The sequence below is a fragment of the Struthio camelus genome, chromosome 4, assembly GCF_040807025.1.
Source record: "Struthio camelus isolate bStrCam1 chromosome 4, bStrCam1.hap1, whole genome shotgun sequence".
In the NCBI taxonomy this organism is placed as follows: Eukaryota; Metazoa; Chordata; class Aves; order Struthioniformes; family Struthionidae; genus Struthio; species Struthio camelus.
Window position 1 is genome coordinate 74,222,126 of NC_090945.1, and position 21,970 is coordinate 74,244,095.

Here is a 21,970-nt window from a genome sequence, read left to right on the forward strand (position 1 = left end):
ATTCTTAAGCAAGAGATACCATGAGACTTCTAATTTGGGAGTCCTTTTCCTTGCTATAAATTTATCATCTATTTCTGTGCTTTTTCAATACAAGACAAACAAAAAATTAAGTACACTGCATGTATTCTTAAAAAAAAGGTAGACAACCAAAACAAACATAACAAGCTTAGTCCCCACTTTATTTAGCTTTGTTTTTAAAAAAAAAAAAAAAAAAAGTAAAAGTCATAAGGTCATGATCTCAGCCCTAAAATTAATTTGTAATGACGTCATGTTTAGAGAACACAATTAACTTTCTTTCCAAAATACCAAAAGAATTAGAAAACAAATAATCCCTGGCCCTTTCTGACATGGCTGTGAAAGTTTGTTGTGTGTTGGTTTTTTTTTTTTTTTTTTAAAAACCTAGTGCTGGATCCGAAGTAGCAGTTCTTGTTTCTGCTCTCAACCTGTAGTCAACCATTAAATAGCCAGTGGCGGATTTCTACTTTTTTAGAAGAACGCAGGACAGCAAAACGCAAACTGCTCCTAAATCCGAAATCCATAGCTAGACACCTTCAAACAAAGACCCATTTTTCAACAGCTCACATTGAGCTTAGTGTAAACGTTCGTTACGTGGTGTAAGAGAGCAACCATAATGAATGAAATATAACAAAAACCAGGACTTGGGCTTCAATGTGCCCAATGATTCTGACTCCCCTGAATTAGAACTGCAATGGAAACAGTACATAAATACGTAGTTGGGAACCCTCTGTGCTCTGTGAGGAAATAATAGAAAACATCTATTCTGTTAAGGTCCTTGGGTGAATACTTTTGTTCATGAGTATCTAGCCACCTTTCCTTGTGTTTAAAACTTCCAAACTTACCCAAATAACTTTAGGCGTAAGTTATTTCAAAGTATTTTTTTATTAAATAGCATAACTAAAGGAGTGTATTTTCACTGTGTTTATAGAAGATGCTTGCTAAGAGAATTAGATTTGATCAACCATGCCTTTCAAGTGTAGTGTCTGAATTAATATTAATTCCAGATATCCCATAGAATTAGATGCTGACATAAACAATGCTTCTATCATTAAAAAACAGTGAATATTACTGGGCAGTAATGGCTTCGGTCAGTGGCAGGGCAGGCCTTAAATGCAGGTCAAACGATGACTTCAGGAGACTTCCAGGATTCCCTGACATTTTTCATGCCAGTTCCTGCATATTTAAATATTATCCCCCCTGAATTCATCATCTGCTCTTCACATACAGCATTTGACAGTACAATATTTTTCTGTGACCTGTGAAGACTCTTTAAGAGCAACAAGCCTCCAAAGATTTTGGGCATGTGAAACCTAATGAATGCATTTTAGGTCTCTACAGTAAGATCCTTTTTCCTGTGTTTGAACTGTTCTTAAAATATGTTTTAACATGTGACTGCACATAAATGTGGGATTATGAGAAGCTTAAACCTGGCAGATCTAGCCATGGGTCTGATGAAAGAGAGAAAGAGATGAAAGACTTCTCCATGTACAGCGGCTTTTGCTACCCGACAGCCTTCCTGCAGGGCAAGTGCTTTTTTAAGAACTACATCTGCTACTGTAATGTACTTGCTATTGTGGAACAAAATTACGTCTAGACCATGGGGAGGTGCAAAGCAATAAAACGTCTCTTTCCCTGTCACTAAAATACAGTCACTCTTATTGATAGTAGTAATAGCTATATAATATTACCACAATTGCCTTTCATACAAGGATCTTAGAAATCTTTATCATTGTCAATGAAGAAAGCTTAACTGCCCATCATCTCTGTGTAGACCTTATTTCCTACAATACAAACAAAGAGGGACAAAGTGAGATGTAGCAAGTTTCCTTATATCACAGAACTGATTAGTCTCAAATTTTTGAATGTCTTTCTTCTAAAATCAATCTAAACAATCAAGTTTGTTTTAAAAAAAAGTATATTTTCATATACAATTTAAGGCTTGTTGTGTTCATAGACAAAGGAAATGGTTAGTTTATAGACTATACCACAGTTGAAAAAATAGTGCTATAGTATTGTCTCGGGCATAGCAAAAGGCATTGCAGTAGAGTGGGGCTGTTGAAGGCAAATATGTAAGCCCTAGAATAAACTGCCTAAAATAGCGATGTCACATCCACCACTAGAGATTTTTAGGAACAAATTAGAAGAAAAACATGTCAGAAATAACACTGGTATACTTGATCCTACCTTGAGGAAAGAGGATGAACTAAATGATCTCCAGATCACTCCCAATCCTGTTTTCCCTTACTCGTAATACAGGAACAGCTTATAGGCAGAAGGACTATTTCATCTATTTATAGAGTTTAAAGAGAAAAAAACATTAGACTGCCTATGAGCCATTAAATTTTTTGCAGTTACTCCTTTATGGATCCTAGTAGCTTGTCTTTGATAAAGTAAAGCTTTATACTTTGAAAAAAGTATAGCTTGTGTTTGGTTACAGATCATCTTCCAAAGAATAATATCTCTTACCATCCTTGCCTGCTGTGGTATGCTGCCTCCCTAATCCCTTCCAAATACAGGATAGAAATAGGTATTGAACATTTCTTTTTCACGTTGTTACTTATTCAAGCAACAGTGAATTTTAAAGATTGTTAGTGTTCCTTTTGTTGTAAGACCCTTTCAAAAGGATTTTTCCCTTTTTCCTCTTACATTTTTTCTGTTTCAAAACTTCTCATTTTTGTACTGGTTTTTTTTTAATTGTCTTCACACTGAGATGGGCTTTTAGCCCATATTTTATTGACTGTGAAAGCGTTATCAATTTGGCAACTAAATTTTCTTCAAGAAGTCTCAGTTCCCATTCATGCTTTTAAAAAAATTTCCCCTCCATTTTTCCTATAATTTTCTTCAAACTGGAAATTCTAACTTCTTTGAAGCGCTATAAACAGAGAAGTATCAGTTGGGTTTGTTCTCTGCCCAAACTGGATGTTGCAAGGTTTCATCCATTCATCATCACTAATCCTAGACAACCACTAATTTTTTGTCTAGTACTCAGTTTTTTCTCCCTTAGGGAGCTCCAATGGAAAGTTACCACATCTTGGGTACAATGCCTTTTGTGTTATAGAAATAATCTATTTGCTTTTGGAAATATAATTTAAATTCTGCCTGCTTAAGAGCACAGATTGCCTATAACATCCCAATTTCTCATTATACAGATGTGCATAAGAAGTTTCCTTCTCTGGTGTGATTTAGCAATGTGTTAAGATCTGAGAAAGAACTACCACGGAGGCTTTGATAGCAATCATTCATGTGCACTTAAGATTCCGTAATGCGATATTAATGCAAGTATCAATATTTTTAGTATGCACAGCATTATTCCTTCACATCTTTTTTTTACTCGGTTTTGTCTATAGGTTTTCGACGAGTGACATAAACATTCTAATCCCATGCCTCAGATTTCAGTAATATCAATTAAAATGTGCTGGGAAGTCTTGCTCTATCTTGCTCGACTGTTTCCCCGTCTTCGTTTGCTTGCTGTCCCATATGAGGGAAAACATTGAAGCCTCCCTAAGCCATTTAAGTCTATTTTTACTCCATGATAACAGAAGGTTAACAGTAATGGTAGTTATAAACCTGATTTTACTTTCTTCATCTTTTTGCATTTATCATGACTAAGTTTTGGCTGGCCTTCTGTATCCTACAGAATAAGGCAGCCTTTTGGGAGAATGAAATGGCATTTTCTCCAGCTGTTCCTGATTCGTCCCAAACCTATTAAAATGGTCTGGTGCACAGACTTTCCACTGCTGGTAGTGGAAAGAGCTGATGGTGGCTGTGCTGGAAATGGACTGCTATTAATCACAGATGTCCAAAAGAGAGACAAATATTAGTTTTGAAAACAAAATTATTTATGATGAATTTGAAGTAGGAAACCGTAAGTATTCTCTACTTGTCAAAAACACCACCATTTCCTTGACAAGTATTGATATTTTTGATGAAATCATAGTCTTGCTCATTGCTACAAATCCGTAGCATTCCCTTTTTCTGTACCATAAAATGTGCACTAGTTACTTTCTCATAAATACAAGTAATTCTGTAAAGCAAGTAGGAAAAAGATCAATATCTCATCTCTGTTCTGACACTTACCTTCAAGAATGAACTTTTCTGTCTCTCAGCATGACGGACTATAACAGAGATGATCCATCTTTTGTTACGTTTGGGGCACTGGCACTCCCGCCTGCGTGAGCTAGGTACTACTTTAAATGACAGTGATGGGAAATCCAGACATGAGATAATGATTGGCTAGTGATAGCACTCAATGATGTGCGACTGTTTTGTCTTCATAATATGCAAATAGTCGCTTATGTAGATAAAAGTTATTATATTGAAGTGTCTTATAGTTTGTGACAGAGAATTACTGATCTCAAGATGGACAGGGAACTGCAAAGCTGATTCAAATGAAGCTCAGTTTGGCTGTCTCTGAAAGCTGCCTGCATCATTCTTGTTTTGTGATAAACGAAAATTCAATCTAGATGTTTCTGTCCAGTTCTTAAAAAAATTAAAATACCAATTGCAAAAATGTTGAAGCTTCAAAAGCGAAGTAAAACACTAAGCAGAGAATGGATTTCATACATCTAGAGGCATGAGAAGCATGAGGGAAGCTTGCTTTTCTGTTCCTGAACTCCTTTGTTCTATAGGGACAAAATAAGGACAGTTATTTCACACTTTTTTAGTATGCACGCGTATTTTGGAAAAATCAGTGAGACAGAACAGAGCACACCAAACTCTTCATGCTTTCTGGGAAACAGTAACCATAAAACTGTGGTGTCTTGAATTCTACTGGCACGAATATGAATTTGTATGATAGGGCCTTGAAAAATACATTTTTTGGAAATTAAATTCTCTAGCATTGATCTATTATTAGACCACTTAGACTTTTTTACCCACTAGGTGAGCTTCAGTTGCCAATTTCAGGGAGCTGTATGTAGTGATTTGTTTCTGCAGAACAGCCACAGGCAAGAGTACACTCTTGAAGCCATCCAGATTTTGCCCCAGGAATTTTTACAAAATTCACTATTTATTTTGCAGGTTTACCTGACTCTACATCAATGGCAGAGCACTAATGATAGCCACACTGAGTAAGCATTAATATTAATGTTCCTCAGGGATTTTTTTATTTCATTGTTGTCCATTTTGCCAGACTGCACTGTTCCAGATTAGGGTGAATGCTGAGTAACATTTTAATTTGTGTTTATTTTTCTTATCATCTTTCAGTGTTTGTTTCAAGAAGCATTTAGCAGATTCTAAAGAACTCAAAAGAGAGAGGATGTATCTCACCTACCAAAGAAGCTCAAGTACTGCAAATTGTTTTTTTCCTGTAAATACTCTGTAAACATTTGCACTTCATGCTAAGTCTTCTTTTTTTAACAGCTTAAACAGTCAAGTGAGTTTAGACTTAAAAAATACTAATGCTGTATTAGGAAAAAATACAACACCAAAACCAACCTTTGTATCAAGTTCTTGAGGATTTGCTGATTCTTACTTAGAGGCCATCTGTCAAAACAGGAATACTTGATTTTTCAAAATGCCCTTCTGTATCAACAGTTCCTTTACATTTTGCACAGCTGGGAAACAAAGATTCTAAAAAGACCCCTTTGCACTTAGTTATATATTTATACTTCCCATAGCCGTTATATTTTCTTTTTATTTGGTAATTAGGAGATTCCACACTTCCACGGGGGTAAAAATGTGAAGCTGTATTTAGTCATATAATTTCAGCCCTTCAGTATTTATCAGTACAGAAGAATGCTAACATATACCCAATTTTTATAGATGGATGCGATGGTATCTCTGACGGAGGTGGCTTTAACAGAACTAATGCTAGTAGTTACTGCTGCAAAAAGTCAACTTTTGCTAATAGCAGAAATAGCATTACCCTTCTCAACTACATATACTGTCATTCACATGCAATTAAGAGTGTATTTTTACACTGACTAAGCCATGATTTTCTGCAAGCATTTTGAGGCTGACCTTGGAGTTTGTACAGTACCTAGCACAGTGGGATCCTGGTGGTTCTTACATGTTTCCTCATTACACAGAATAGCAGGAATTTTGCTGTGAGCAGGTATCAAAGAGCTTAACTACAGAATAGGAAGGGTCATCTGGGGGTTGGAAATGGGAAAATAAACTACTTGGGATGGCATCCCAAAGGCATGATGAGTGTTAGGCATAACTCTATCCCTAAGTAACTACTGACCCAAAAGGGGTCAAAATGCCTTTGGCTGATTTTAAACTTTTCGCTGTACTCCACACCCACTCCACACTGCTGAATGATGTCCCATGACAGATTTTTCTAACAGTTTCTTCGCTCTAAGAAGACGATAGGAGCATCACTATTTCCTTTGGAGAAACGCTACAGACTTACAAAATTCATTACTGTGCATTTTCATCCTGCTGTTTACCCTAGGCACCTCACAACTCTGACCGAAGCTTGATGCTTCTTCCATGATGATGATACAACGTTCTAGTTGTTCAACAGAGGAATTAATTCCCGCTCTCAGAAACAAAAGGAAAATGGTAATACTGAAAAAGAAATTTGTTACAGTGAATGCTCCAAAATAGCATTTGTCTCTTGCATATGAGCAAGCTTACCGTGTTTTAAAGGTATTGTGCTTTTATTTACTCTCTTTTAATAATAATATGCCAGCTGTCTGAAAGAGGTAGCACTGATTTTCAAATAATTTGTTGAACAGAAAAGAAATGGGGAAGTTTGTGCCAATCTTAATTATTTTTTGTTCTTGTTGATACCCATCGCATAAATCCACTGAGGTAAGATAGATGCTGAAACTTATCTCTCTCTGAACAAGACAGAGACACAATCTGTAGAGGTATAATTTTTGGTTGACAGCAGATTTTCAGTGCCTACTTTCAACTAAAATAGTAATATTACAAGTCCATATATGGATGTAATTCTATCATATAAACATCTATTGCTATAGATCAGTCCACTGAACTACCAAGAACAAGTAAAAAGCATCTTTATGTCGTGATATCTCATTCAACATTTTTACACCTGCATCGACTTTCTTCAAACCAACAAATTCAGAGCCATGTGAAAAGAAACACTCTTTTAGACGAGATGCTTATGTGACCCTGGAACCTACAGGCAGATATACACAATAACGAGTGGTGTGATTACAACATGAATAGGTATATTTAAGCTAATTCTCATCTTGATAGCACAGAAACAGTATTAATGGGGTCACGGCTGCAAGCACTTCAGCGTAAGTTTACCTCAGCCTTTCGCAATTTATTTGTGCAATTTGCCCACATCAAAGCCTGAATAATCATGGCTTAGCTCTTCTTGATGTTGAAAAAGTACATTAACACACATTCAGATATTCCAACACTTGCTGCACTCACGCTCCCAACTTGAGGGCAGAAGCAACTCGTGTGAAATGGCGACAAGCAGTAGCTACTTACCTACTCAGTCACGTGGGGGAGAACAACTTTATTTTTATACCTCAGTGTATTCTAGAGTCATGATCGTGAGGTTTGGGAAGCAAAATATTTATGACCTTTGCAGAAAAAGCAAGGATGAGTTTCCAATATGCATTTGCATCTTTAGAGAAGGAAACCTGAGAGCTCTGCTCCTGTGAGGTGTTGACTCCTTAGATTTCAATGTGGAGGTGGAGAGAAGGGATGTGCCTAATAGGCTGAGGAGGCAAAATCAAGAGAGAACTTTTTTGAGCAGGGGAGTAAAAGTAGGAAAGGGTAACAGGATGGAAAGGTAAAAAAAAAAAAAAAAGCAATGAATAAATCAAGAAGATAAACCAAGCACACTGGAATAGCAGCTATCGTTCTGGTGCCTCTCCTATGGGCTACGCCTTCAGCTGATGCCCCAAACCGAGACACTGCACAGTTCAAACTTGCTTAAAATATTAAATGCCGTTTTCATCGTACAAGAAAACCACCGCGGAAGTCGCAGCGAGGCCGGGGGGGGGAAGGGGGATTGATGGGGGCCGGCTCTGCCCGGGGCCGCCGCGCTGGGGCCTCGGCAGGGCCGGGGGGGGGAGGCGCTGGCGCTCCCGCCAGCAGTAACGCGGCCCGGGGCTGCAGCCGCCCCGAGACGGGGACGCGGGACCCGTGTGAACGAGGGCGCCCAGGCGAGACGCCCCGCTCCAAACCGGACCCCTTGCCCGGCGCCGGCGCCCCCGCGCAGCCCACCCTCCCCTTCGCCCCACGGCGTGCTGAGGCGATTCAAAATGGCGGCCGGCGCCCCGCGCCCAACGGCCGCCTCCGCCGCGTGCCACCCCGCCCCCCGCCGCGCAGGCGTTTCCTCCGCGGCGGGCGGGGCTTGCAGCCGCCGGGCTGAGCAGGGCGAGCGGCGGGAGGGAGGTGGCGGCAGCGGCGGCGGCGGGGGGAAGGAGGGAGGGTGGGGAGAGCAGGCGAGGCGAGGCAGCCGGGCAGCGGAGCGTCGCGGGGGGAGCCCGGCACCTGCCCCGCCGGCAGAGCTCGCCGCCAGGTGTGCGCCGCGCCGCGGGGGCGGGCGCCATGGGAGGCCGTGCGCGGCGCGGGGAGGGCGCCCGGCGGGCGGGGGCTGCGGCGCCTCACCTGCGCTGAACCCGCGGCCGCGCCGCGCCTCCTCGGAGCGGGCACCTGAGAGCGACATGGAGCGTCCGCCGGCCGCCTGGTAGCGCCGCGGCGGGGAGCGTCGGGCATGGCCCAGCGCGAGGAGAGCCACGGAAGGCAGCGCTGCCCCGGTGAGGCGTCGGGGTTTTGTGCTGGGCGGTTGGTTTGGCGGCGGGGGGGGGAAGGGGGGCGGTTGGAGCCGCGCGGGGGCGGGGGGCGGCACCTGCGCGGGCGCGGCGGGGGGACGAGAGGGGGCGGCCTGTGGGCAGGGGGCGGCAGCTGTCCGGGCCCCGCGGGCCGCCGCTTGCTGCCGCGACCGTCTGGAAAAGTTAGAAGAGCCGCTCGGCACGGAGCGGTGGAGGGGCCGCAGGCGAGTGTGAGCGGTGGCTTCCTGATGCCTTTGGAGAAAGGCATTGGTTGGTTTTTGTGGGCTCCTTGTTCTTTTTTTTTTTTTTTTTTTTTTTTTTTTTTTTTGCTATAAAGGCCACCAGATAAGCGCGGTTCGACGTTGTGAAGGTTTCCTGAAGCCTGCGAGAAGGAAGCAATTTTCACTTCTCTCGCAGGCTCTCTTTCTAACCCAAGTCCCTTTGGGTGATTTCCAAAGACTTAAATAAAACTTAATTGGGAACTTTATGGAGATAACGTAAGTTCGGTTTATTATGATGCTGCGCCTAGTTCAATATGATCTCTCATTTTTCAGTGCTCTTGGTGGGGAAGAGAAGCCCTGTAAACTGCTTCCAGAACAGAGGCTTAGTACAACACTCTGACTCATTTATACTGCCTGACGTAGCAAAAAAGTAGAAAAACCGTGAATAGTTCACTTGTGATCGCTTTCCAAATTCTCTGCTCAAAAGCCAGGTTTGTTCAGGTCGTGCTTTACAAAGGTTGCTGGCTGAGAGTTAGATAAACGACTTCTTAGTGAAGAAATCTCAAGTAATTTCTTCTTGCTAGTAAGGTTTTGGCAGTGATTACATATGTAGTGTTCAGCACTGTACCTCATGCTTTATTGTGACCTAGACTGTTTTCTAGCTTAAGGAAACTTTATTTGCTGAAAGTGCTGTGACTCTTAGAACCGCAAACAATTCGAAATAAGAACTTCTTTAATAAATGAAGCTGTTCTTGATGCATGTTCATGTATGCTGAGATCACCTGCGGTTGCACTTGATAGCAGTATTGTACTCTGTTTCTTGCGACATGCAATAAAAAATACTAAGTTCACGAAGAGTTTAAACCCTTTGCTTTCTCCTTTGTTGCATGCTTTCTTCTTGAGAAGAAAAAAAGTGTTGCAACGTTGTAATTAAGAAATTCCTTACTCTAAAAATCAAAAATACTTTTTTTTGCAGGCAGAAGTAGCGATGTTGAAGGGATAAGGTGATGAAAATTCTGCCTGCTTTGTAAATAATTGTCTAAACCTTTCCTCCAAATAAGTTGCTTGCCGAAGTTGCAATGCAAGGCACAGTGAATTTAGAAGAGTGAGGCTTATGTTGGCATCTTCCTGAACTTTGTTCCAGCAGTTTGAAATTTACAATAAAATGGATACAACTTAGCCATTTTAGTCTGTATATTAGAAGTTATGATCAAATATGAGTTTTTCCCTCTCTAGGGTTGGGTGATATGAAAAGTCAGAATCTGTTTTAGCTCCCCTGGTGTTGTCAGAACATGCTTTCATACGTGCTGTGATCAGAATCTCAGGAATGTGAAACTCTGGACAGCCCGTACTGGGTCAGAGCAAAATTCCACCTCGCAGGCAGAAGGATTTACCTAGGCGAGAGCCTAAAATCAGGGCTAATGTATATTAGAAGGTTATTTCCCTGAAGTTCTAACATTTCGCAGTTCTGGAACTTCCTGAGCTATATATGGTTTGTTTGTGCTTAGATATCCTCAGTGAGTTTTCCTTCCATGAACTTGATATCATGTAAACTTCTAGCATCCGTCATGTACGACAGCAAGGAGCTTCACAGCTTGACCACCCGTTGGTTGAATAACTATTTCCTGACGTTAACTTTGAACCTGGCTACGACTACCTTCTTACGGTGCCCCTTTGCTCTTATGTTGGAAGAGGCAATGAGTAAATGATCCCTACCTCCTTGCCATTGGTGACCTCTGTTTTATCTTTATATCTCCATTCCCGTTGTCATCTCTCTTCTTTGATAGTCATTCTTATGAGATCATGATTCTCATAAGACATAAGATGTTAAGGAAAAATTGCAAATCTCAATTTTATTTAAATATATTACTGTCGAATGGGGATTGTGAATACTATGCAGATGAAATTGCTTATTTTTGCTCAATAATTTGTTATGCTAATATTACGTTTATAAAAATATTGCAATAATGTTAATAAATGATTTATAGAAAGACGTTAGTATTACAGTATGTGACCCTTAGAATGTTTGACGTAATTGTCAAATCTACTTAGCAGTGAGGCAGCTAAAGTAAGGCCAGGAAGCTAAATATCGCTTTACTTTCTTGTCTTCAAAGAACAATCCTACAGCAGCCTAATGCAAAATGAATCAAGGAGTTCTTATGTATGTTTTCAACAGCTGATCACTTCTCAAGCTTTCATTTAAAGCTCTTGATGGGTATGCTTAAAAGCTACCGCCAGTTTCGCTGAACTGTGTAAAACCTTTGTAGTTTTTTATTGCACAATTTGCTCCATCAGGCTGTAGCTGCTACATACTTCTGTACGTGCTGCTTGCCCATTTAACAGGAAGAGTTCCTTTAGATTTCCTGCTTAAAAAATTACCAAGCCAAGTCAGAAGCTTCACTACCCTGTATGGAAATTTGTTTTCATTTCTCTGTCAGCTCTCCTGTTTACGGAGCTGTTCGACCTCTTGAGCTGCTGAATTTGCTAGCTCTTCCCAAGGCCACTTGAATGCCTACGATTTGTAAGTTTTGCCAGGAAGAGCCATGTGATTAAGCTGAGGACTGACTTCTACTTAGGAAAATCATTGAGCAGAAATGAAGGCAGTCAGCAGAGCATATCATTATGGGAACATGTTTGTGCTGTTTGCCCAAATGCCATCAAAGTTGTTCTTGGCTGTTTATGTTTCTGAACTTGATTTTCTAGACTGTATTTTCTGAATATGTTAATAAGTATGCATTGTGGTCAAGCAAGCACCGGCTTGCTTTTAAAATTCTATAGGGTGTATATATACTTTAGCAAAACACTGGAGCTGAATGGGCTGTTCTTTTAAAGAACAGTATTATGTGAATGAAGGGGTGTGGGTGAGTATGGGGAGAGAACAGTCGGACTTACTGTAGAAAAAATACAGGCAGAACAGCCTGACAGCAGCCTAACTTATAGAAAAAGAAGTGAATTCAAGGAAGAAGGTCACAGAGCAAGAGATGCGTTTGATATAATTATTGTTGCAAACATTTGCTTCCTATTACATCATATTTATCCACTTTTACTACCATGATCAAATTGACAAAGTAGAATCATTTATTGCCTGTATTCAGAAAATGTTATTTAGGTTTTTCTGTTTCTTTTTGCTGGCCATTGCAGTTTTAATGCACTGAGAAAAGAGGCTGCTAAAGTATGAAGTTTGTATGATAACTGTCTCAAGAAATCACTTCTTTAAATTGCAGAACATGTAAGCTTTTCAAAACATGGTAATGCAAAAAAAAAAAAGTTGCTATAGCAACTGTGTAATAAAAGTGTGCATCTTCACAAATGCTGTAATCAAAACAATAAATTTGAAACTTCGTTTATCCAAAGGACTAAGCAATTGGTGCATTAATTGATTTGCATGGGTAGTACGTAGTTGGCCCTGAGGAAGTTCTTAAAACATCTAAAAGATGAAATGACCTGGGGGGTTTTTACTTGGCTTTTTCCTAAACTTAGCGCACTGAACTGGAGTGGTTGATGGAATAGGCCTGTCTTATGTAGTAAGCCAAGCAGTTGGCATAACGTATAAAGTATGTTTGGATTAATGAACTTCTCACGTGACTAGAAACTTACCAAAAAATCTTTTAAGATTCAGGCAAATGGAATATGTTTGAAATGTGTTCTGGGTCTTGATGCCTGCCTGTGTTACAGTTCCAAAGTACATTGGCTCTGAAGTGAGAAAGGACGGTGCGTAAACCTCCTCCTAGTGGAGAACTGGCACCTTTTAGTTAAGCATTATGCTTTAGAGAGAACAGGAGACCAGAAAACCGGCTTCAGAAGTTGGAAGAAAATCTGTTTAGAAAGAAAGCCGTTTGCAAGAGGGGAAGAGTATTCTTCACTCCTTCACGCTTAGCACGGAAAGTGTTTCAGAGTGAAGAAAATGAACCAATATGTGCGTAGTTCTTCTGCCAACTGCAGTAGAGTAATTGCTTTGGAAACTTGAGCTGAGGAGAAAGTAGCTTAACCATTTTGTTTGTATGGAGCCGTGTGGAAAGAGCAGATGTATTTACTGTCATAATAATAATCATGTACTGTCTCAAAGGGTCGGTAGCAGTTCTGGGAGCCAGGGCAGCAGTCCCAGTGATACTCCAGTTTTATGAAAGGCTGCAGTTTACCCGTCAGGACAGTGCAACTAATCTGCAGCTCTTTGAAGGTCACTTGGATTTAGGCTGGAAGTGGGGCACTGTTGGCAGCCCCTGGAGGAAGAATGTGAATGCGTATTGCATATATGAAATACAGTGGTCTCTATGAGCAGTAAATGCAACCTATTTTTAAGTGTCAGTTTCACTCTCTGTGCACCATGTGTGTTGTAAAAGAGTTGGCTATATGAATTTAATGGCCGGATGGATTCTGCCCCTGTAGCTTGATACAAAGTTCATAGGCTATGCGTTCTTTTGGAGTGGGAGGTTTCTTGTCAGTTGTTATGGTTTCAAGAAGAATGCTAAGAAATTCTGTTTAAATGAACCCTTCAGAATTTTAGCCTGAGCATGAAGTACGTAGAGACAAGTAAAGTACTGCAGTTTTTGCAGTAAGTAATTTCACTTTCAGGAGGGGTTTGTGAAGCGAACACTTGCACACAAACTGCTTAAGAAAAGGCTTTTCGTGTTTGACGTTTTCTAGAAGCTGAAATTAAGTTGCCATTGTCCTGCTTGCTCAGGACAATGCAGGGGGGAGAGATGGATCATCTGCAAGAGAAGATTAATAACTTTAATTAAAAGAGCCTAACTTATAGCAGGACTGAGAGTGTGTGTGTGTGTGTGTGTATATATGAGTGTGTAACGAGGAATTTTTTTTATAATCTTGTCTATTCTTTCTTTTTAACCAGTTACCGCTTGGTCCAAGACAACTGATATAAATTTATCCAATTCCTTAAATGGTTTGAGCTGGATGGGAATTCTGGATGCAAGAGTGGGCAGTGGTATCCAGAGTCTTCAAAACTTCAATTCAAGGGCCCCAAGATCTCTCTCATTGCCTGAGTATGGGCCTAGCCAACACTCCAGTGCTTTAGAAGATTGTCATAGCCTTAAATCTGTGGATTCTGGTATTCCAACTCTAGAAATAGGAAATCCAGAGCCTGTTCATTGCCGCGTGTTAAATGTGAAGAGAAAGCAGTCGGAACCTGAAATTGTGCCTGACAGAGCTTTTCAGAGTGCATGCGCACTGCCATCTTATGTGCCTCCACGTTCTCTGACTTCCGAACACGACCACCCTGTGCGAAAATCCTCAACTTTTCCAAGAACTGGGTATGACACCGTCAAACTTTATAGTCCAACTGCCAAAGCTCTGAATCGAAGTGATGATATCTCAGTCTGCAGTGTTTCTAGTCTTAGCACAGAACTGTCAACAACTTTATCAGTTAGCAATGAAGACATTTTGGACTTTGTGGTCACAAGCAGTTCAAGTGCAATTGTGACTCTCGAGACTGATGAAGCGCACTTCTCAGATGTTACCCTGAATTCTACTAAAGAGACCAATGATCAAAGCCAGCAGGAGCGTTGTCAAGAGACAGATGTGGACAGTAAACCAAAAATATTGGGACCTTTTACTAACTTCTTTGCCAGGTAATATTTCTGTAAAATATGTTTTAACAATGAGTAAATAAGACCGTAGGAGAAAGATGTTGTATGGTAGTTCACTCTGAAAGAAATAATAGCTTGCTATTGTAATTTGAGCTGATATGAACATAGTTTGTTTTGAGTAAGTGGGCAAATATTGCTAGGGACTAAGACTTCAAGTCCTACTCTGTATTATCTGTAGCATATATGGAAACATCTTAATTCTCAAAACTTCCCCTCTGCATTAGCATAGAAGGAATCCTGGACAAGGGTTGTCTTCAGTGCTATGTTTTGTCATTTTGGCCACAATCCTTAATCTTTAAGTAGGTAAATATAGGTAGAATATTTACCTATATTGAAGAGTTTTGACACCTAAGAATTAAGAAGTGATCTAGCAGCGCTGGAGTAAATGCAAACATGTTACATGTACGATACAAATGCTTGTTAAACGCTTAGGTGACTACTCTGATTTTTCCAGATCTTAGTGATAATTTTGTTAATACTTTGCTTCCTTGATTTTTGTATGGTACTGGAACACGGAATTTTGGTGCTCTGTTGTTGAAATGAAAACATTTTGCCACTCAGAGCAGTTACGTGACCTCTTGTAATCGTAGCTCTTGGATGAATGGTAATGTGTTTTAGATGCAGATACCAATTAGATAAATGGAAGAGAATTCATCTTGTAATGAATGTTGCAAATGAGGAAGAGAATTCATCTACCTTTTTTTATTCATTTAAGGCCTTGCTAATGCTTCTTACTTTTAGGTTATAATGTCTAAAGTATTGTATAGTTCCAAGAAAAGGATCTAAAAATAAACTAAAATGTCAAGCAGCATTGGCCATAGTTAACCTGTTTTGTGCAGGTGGTTACTTTGACTAAGCTCTTTTTTCCTCTTGTAAATTTTTCTTTGCACAAGATGAACGTGCTAAACATGCTAATTAAAAATACCTAGGTAAGTGGCAAACGTTATTCTTTGAAATGCTGCCTGATTTGCAAAGCTAAAGCGAAGCTGCTGCTTTAGATCTTCTAAACTGGCTCAGGCCTTGATTGGATTTTATTTTATTTTATTTTTTTTGGTAATTCTTAGGTTGAAGTTGCAGTAGAAAGTACTGTGCGGTGGACTTGACTCATCAGTCATGTTTAAGCTGTTAAAGCTTTTGTGGCCCTCTGTCTATTTGTTGTCGTGGAACCAGACCTAATTCTGAAGCAGGAGGCTTCTTCGCTCTTCACAGCCTGCAGAACATGAACTTTTATTACCTGTTCTGCTAGCACAACCGTTAACTCAGGCAAACGCTGTCTTTCGGCCTGGAGAGAGCACAGTGGAACAGGCACGTTAAGACCCTGTGCAGAGTAGAATAATTAACTGCTGCTCAACTTTTCCCATCCGACAAAATAAAAGCATCTGTGCATAGTCTCTAGAAGTTTTGCCAGTGTTACAGAAACTGAAGTGCTTAAGAGACTAAGCTTTTTAGCGTCAATATTTCCAGGTGCTTTGGATTCGGTTCAGACTGGGTTGTCAGCTTTAGTGTTCAAACTGCTCTGTCTATAGCCTAGCCTTTAACATCTTTCCCTTTAGCATCCACTTTCTGATCCCTGCTTTGAAAACAATAGAGCTACTCACTTTTTGTCTCTCCTCCTCTTCCACGTACCGGTACTCCATCTGTCCATTCTCTCATCTCATGCAAACTGGGTGTGAGTTTCACAGGAATTAAACAAGCAGAGAGCTCTTGAATTTCTTTCTGTTCCACGGGGAATACTGTATGCTACTTGAGCTGTGGATGTTGTTGAGGATCAAAACGTGCTGTTGCTTGTCTTGTTGATACTTGAAATCTGCTCTTCATGTGGTTGCGTTTGCTTCCTCTATTGTTCCTATACAGTCCCTTTTTCTTTTGAGATCCTGTGGCTTTACTGTGCTGCTCAGAGTCCCAGGGCTAAACGAACAGTTCAGAAATGAGTTTGGGCCCTGCAGTGTTCTGTTTGAAGGTTACTGACTTCTAAGGGCGTTCCCACCCAGCTAGACCTGACTTGGGTGTCCAGATTTTGTGTACAGTGTTGGAAGAGAGCAAGGTGTTTGGAATAGCATCTTCGAAAGCCGGGGAGCTTCTTAAAGCAGCTTGTAGAAAGTGCTGTGGTGACAGGTAGAAAGTGCTGTGGTGACAGGTAGAAACAAAATCCCGGGGGGGGGGGGGGGCGTGTTTTTAGCACTTTGCGCGGAAGAGAATTTCGCTTGAGATTCATGGACATGCAGGTTAAGTGTGTAAATCTTCCCATTCAAAAGTGAAGGATGAAATCAATCCTTTAATCAGAACAGTGGCAGAAGAAATTAGTGGTGCCAAATTGTTAGGTCATTGGCTGGAACGCTGGTGTACAGTGTGGAAGAGCTGGCACCTGAGCGGTTTGGATACTCTTTCCACCTTCTGTCAGCTCAGTGGTTGTGGGGCAGGGCTGCAGTGGTGGGGCCCTAATCTGCAGGCTCAGCTCGGTGGGGTTCCTCCAGGTAAAGGGATACACTGTGAGCTAAGGTGAATCTGCTTAGTTCTTGCCTCAGCTGTTAACCCTTGGTAAAAGGAAAAACTTTACTCTAGAAGTGGCATCTGTGCTTGTATTGAACCCTGTCCATCATCTGAGAATTTGTTGGTTTCTCTTAAGTTGTCAAGACTAGGTTTGTTCTGGATATGTCAGGTAAGATTTGCTGCTCCTCGCAGACATAGTAGTGACAAAAATCGGATGCCTCCAGTGCTTGGTAAGAAACTCCGGTGCTGGGGAGAAATTCTGAGGGTCACAGGGACTCGGGCACCTGGGTCATTTAAATAGCAATTAAGACTGAATCTTCCATAGTGTTAAGAAAATGCTTAGAGAAGCCTTTCTTTTGGAACATACAATTATTTCTTAGCACTTCATGGATTTATTTTTCCTTGTGAGAGAGTATATATACATGCATGCACAGGCAGTTCATGTATATGCTTTTCTGTCTTCCGTATCCGTTCTGGTGATATTGGTAACTCATTACAAAAGCGTCTGTATTTGCTTGAGGCTGCAGTTGAAAACTGAATTACGGTAGAGACTGAAGAAAACAGAACCCTGTCGGTTAGTTACCTGTCAGTCTCTGGCACCTTCAAGGACACCTGGCAAAGCAGTGTTCCTGCCCTACCTTCTCAGGCAAGGCTGAAGTTTCCCTGGACTGCTTTCCAGATTCAGTTGCTGTCTGTTCAGCAACTTGAGGCTTTGAAAGGTATAGCTGTTCCTTCAGGTTGTTTCGTGCCTCTTTGGGTGTGGCAGGAAGATCCAAAGTGAGAGAAAGAGGCTGCTCTCCTGCTTGTTTACAAGTAGCCTCCTCCTTGAACAGCTTAAGGCATCACAAGTACCAACTAGGTGCAGTATTAGTGTTTTATCATCGGGTTCCAGGTTAATACATGGAAAAGGAGTATCGCTTCTGAAAGCAGCTGACGTGCTGACAAAGCTGACTACTTTGTATTTTAAGTGTCAAGTGTACCTGTATCAACTCTAAAAGGCCAGATTTTTTTCACATGAAGTGTGAATTTGAATTAATTTTCTTCCTTTGAATATAAGCATGAACTCGGTTGGAGAAAAAGTGTTAAGTAGTAGTTCATTTGGAGACTGAAGAATGAGTGACTTGTCTGTCCCTTCTTTACCCTAGTGACCCACAGCGGCTTAGATTAATGAATTCTACCTTTGGACTTTGCTTCTGTGCAGTACTGCTGAAACATACACTTCTAAAACAGTTCTCCCTTCTCCCCCCCCCCCCCCTTTTTTTTTTTTTTTAACAACTTCACTGAGTCAGGAGCATTATGTTGTGCTTTTCTTTTATTGTTTTGGAAAGTGAAAATGATACTTTTTATGGCCACACATAGTTTTTGTAGGACTGTGTTTGATTAAGCAGTAAGCTGTGCAGTTCCCTTCCTTGTTAATGGAAAACAAGAATCTGAAATCTTAGTCCATCGGTGTGGATATTGTTTATTCATTCAGGAATCGGGATCCTCTTTCTTTCCAAACTCCTCCTGAAACTTTTAATTTGGATGTTGTGAGTAGTGGCATCTTAAGAAATTTTGCAGAGAGCGGGGACTATACCATAGAGAAAAGTCTTTAAGAGGGAAGGTATGTTTTACTCTTTCCAAAGAACCTTTATATTTCTGAGGGAGAATGTCTGAAGCAGGGTTGGCATCCCATACGTTAAAACAAACAAACAACAAAAAAACCTATACCCTATCCCAAGCCCAATCAAGGCCGTGGCCCCAGGATTAAGGTTCAAAATAATATCTGCTGGTTTCAGTGCTAAGTCTGAAATCATGTCATTTATATCTGTGTGTGTGTGTGTATGCATGTGTGTTTTGAGGTGACTGGGCACATAATGTGGAGTTCTGAACTTAAGGAATTAGGTCTACTGATAGCATGGGTAAGTCATGTTAATGAGCGGGAACTGTTCATAGTGCCCTTTCTCTTTTCATGAGAGAACAGCATATTGTTCTCCGATTTTGATGTTGAAGGCAGAATAACAATGAATATCATGGTGTTGATTTCCCACTTCGATCCCTTCAGAAAGGGCATTCAGTTACCATAGTAGGGAAGGAAGTCTGAAAATAAATCCCCAAGACTACTCAGTCACAATTGAACTGTTTATATGTGATGTTGTCTCCTCTTTTATGGACGTTTCATGTTAAATGACAAATAGAGTATAGATGGGGGAGGAGGCAATCTGAGGACAGGACTGAAGTGTGTTAGGAAGAGGGGGAGAGAAAGCTGGATGCAGTGCGGGGAACAGTATTTGTACACTGTTTTCTAAACACAAATGAACAAAAAATAGCTGAACTGCAGATAAAGCTGTCCAAAAGTTGAAACAAGGAACTCCAGAAGTGCAGCCTCTGACAGAAGGAAACTGCAGAGATGCTCCATGCTGTTTCATTGACCTGCAGGAGGGCGAGTGCTCTCCAGTGCTATTTGTTGACTGCAGTTGACCCCAGAGCTTCCTCCTCCTTCCCTCCTGTCAGAGGGATTAGAGGAATTTAGTTGCAATCTGCCCCTCTCCCACTGGCCTCCCCAACATGCACACTCGCATGTCTCTGGGTGCCTTTTGAGCTCTCTATCAATAATGGGGATCTGAAACATTCAGGAAGAGATTATGGGGAGGGAGGAAGGCAAACAAGCTTGTTTCAGTGTTATCGGGAGCATGAATTTGCACTGAGGATCCACATTAACAGATCATGCTGGGAACAAAATTTCAGCAGCCCTTGAGGCACTCAGATATGCTCCTGTGACAAGTGCTTCAATCCTTACAATCGAATTTTGGCTACTACTTCCTTGGAAACCATCTTCTGTCTGCTTGTAACAATGAAACTAGTGCTCCACCCCTAGTCTGTATTGACTATCCTATGTCTGTGTAGAATAAAAGAAAAGTTATTGATTGATTTCTGAAAAAAACTTACTTGTAAAGCAAATCTTGCATATATGCAAAGTGAGAGCTGTGCAAAGATAACAGCATACTAAACCTTTCCTTTTGATAAAGATACAGTTTTCAGAATCCTAGTTCGCCAATTCCCTGTATGAAGTTATGAACTTTGTCATATGGCCAATTCACTAGATGTTGAACTTAAACTGGACACATTAATCTGTCCTTTTCCTTTATGCACGGAATAACATAACTCCTATTCAGAACTAATGTTCTGTTAGATCTACGTTAAATTTACATTAAATCTTATTTGAGATGCTGGCCTTCAGAATAAAGGGAAGTTTTGGGGGATTACACGTGCTTTATTTAAAGTCTTGTTTGTGAGAAACTCTTTTCAGTTATTCAGTAACCAAACTGAAGAGGCTGATTGAAGCTGTTTGTTGTGGGAGTTAAACGATAATCTGCAGAGCAGTGAGCAGTGCTTTGAGTTTTTTTTTCCCCCCTCCACAACAGTGCAAAATTTTGTAGTAGGTGAGGAATTATTTTAAATAATTCCTTCATGATGAAGTCAAATGTTTTTTTTTCTTTTTAAAGTGGAAGCATTGCGAAAGTCCCAGACTAGGTCGTGAGTGAGATTTGTATTGTGGGTGTTGCATATTGCTTGCAGCATTCAGCTGTAATGAGTGTGTGTTTTGTTTGTTTATTTACATGCCATCTCCTCTAGCTCCTGTCTGAAGCTGAAAACTTGCAGGAGCGCAAGTCTAAGCGCTCTACATGTTTGCTTTGGAATAGAAAGAATAAAGATTGCATACCCTTTAAGAGATGTCTACAAGACTTCAGGAACTAATTCAGATGAATGAAATTGAATTCTGGCTTCATTTTGATTCATTGTCTATACGAATGTTCGATGAATGAATGGGTTAGTTGGACTTGGTATCTTCAGTTAATTCATATGAGCTTTCCTGATGTTTCCTTGTGGCACAAAGATGATGTAAGTAGAAGTGGGCAGGAATTGGGAAGAGGAAGAATAACACTATCAGCACAATCACTGCCATGTGACAGTTTATCTCTCTATATAATCAAAATACCATTTAATCTTCGGCTGACTCTTTTTCTCCTTTATCAGTAATGTCAACTGCTTCAAGTTATTGCAAGTGCAGAAATCGTAAAAACACCATTACTCTGACCTTTAAGAGTACCTAATTCAGGGTAGACATTGTGAAGGAGCGTTTTGTACACTTAGTGATTCTAAAAAATGGAGTGAGCAAGGTGAAATCATATGGAATAGACATCTATTGGATTTTCATCTCAAAATGAGGTGTTACACAATTCTGACTCATCTTGATTCTCTAGTACTACCTCCCTTCCATTACCAGTTTTATGTAATCTGTGGGGAAGTTGGAGTCACAATGAGCTTGTTTTTTAAATGTCTTTATAAAGGCTGAAATGAGAAATAGTCAGTTAATAAAATTCTGTATAGTGAGAATGCAGTGAATAGAAAAAGACTACTTTGGGAGTACGTGGAGACCATGGGTTTTCTGGGTTTTCCCATCCTGAGAGCAGGAATATGTGGGTTTTTTTTTTTTTTTTTTTTTTAATACCGTAAAAGCACTCAGAATATCCAGAGTAAATGTTGAGTTTGCTGGCATGGCAAGCCAAGGAAAAATACAAATGCTTCTTTATGGACCGTTAATTTGGATATTAGTTGTATCGCTGTTTTAAGAAGATACCATGTTAAGTATCTCTTCATAAACACTAAGAAAAGAACATGAAAAGTTTTCAAACCATACCATAAGAATAATTAAAAAAAAACCCCAAAACTAATTAAGAAGCCAATCACTCTACATTGACAACTTGCAGAATAAATACAAGAACGTGATAACAAACCTGAGGTAAGATGAGTTATTTACTTGGTGCTTGGTCTCTCATTTGTGAGCCATAGGGTCTCTTAAGTATAGAATCACAGAATAATTTAGGTTGGAAGGGACTTCTGGAGCTCTCTGGTTAACTTCCTTCCTGCTCAAAGCAAGGCTGACTTC

General features: G+C 40.5%; 1 protein-coding gene and 1 long non-coding RNA gene across 4 annotated transcripts in view; one reads left to right on the forward strand and one right to left on the reverse strand.

Moving 5' to 3' along the window:
- Nucleotides 1-159: 159 nt before the first annotated feature.
- LOC138067243 (uncharacterized) lies at nucleotides 160-8,731 on the reverse strand. Its single transcript, XR_011141112.1, has 5 exons — nucleotides 8,563-8,731; nucleotides 5,455-5,502; nucleotides 4,096-4,640; nucleotides 2,203-2,305; nucleotides 160-1,799 (listed from the first exon to the last, which is right to left on the reverse strand). It is a non-coding gene; the product is annotated as an uncharacterized lncRNA (long non-coding RNA).
- The window catches only part of TBC1D14 (TBC1 domain family member 14), a 76,758-nt gene continuing 63,160 nt past the window's right edge, over nucleotides 8,373-21,970 (forward strand). Inside the window, exons 1-2 of one of the 3 annotated variants that reach the window (XM_068943422.1) lie at nucleotides 8,373-8,473; nucleotides 13,797-14,532. In XM_068943422.1, the coding sequence (XP_068799523.1) occupies nucleotides 13,859-14,532 (674 nt within the window). In that variant the 5' untranslated portion in view covers nucleotides 8,373-8,473; nucleotides 13,797-13,858. Of the gene's footprint in view, nucleotides 8,474-8,521; nucleotides 8,712-9,087; nucleotides 9,224-13,796; nucleotides 14,533-21,970 lie in introns of those variants that run through there. The other 2 variants (XM_068943421.1, XM_068943423.1) reach the window with 2 other exon arrangements.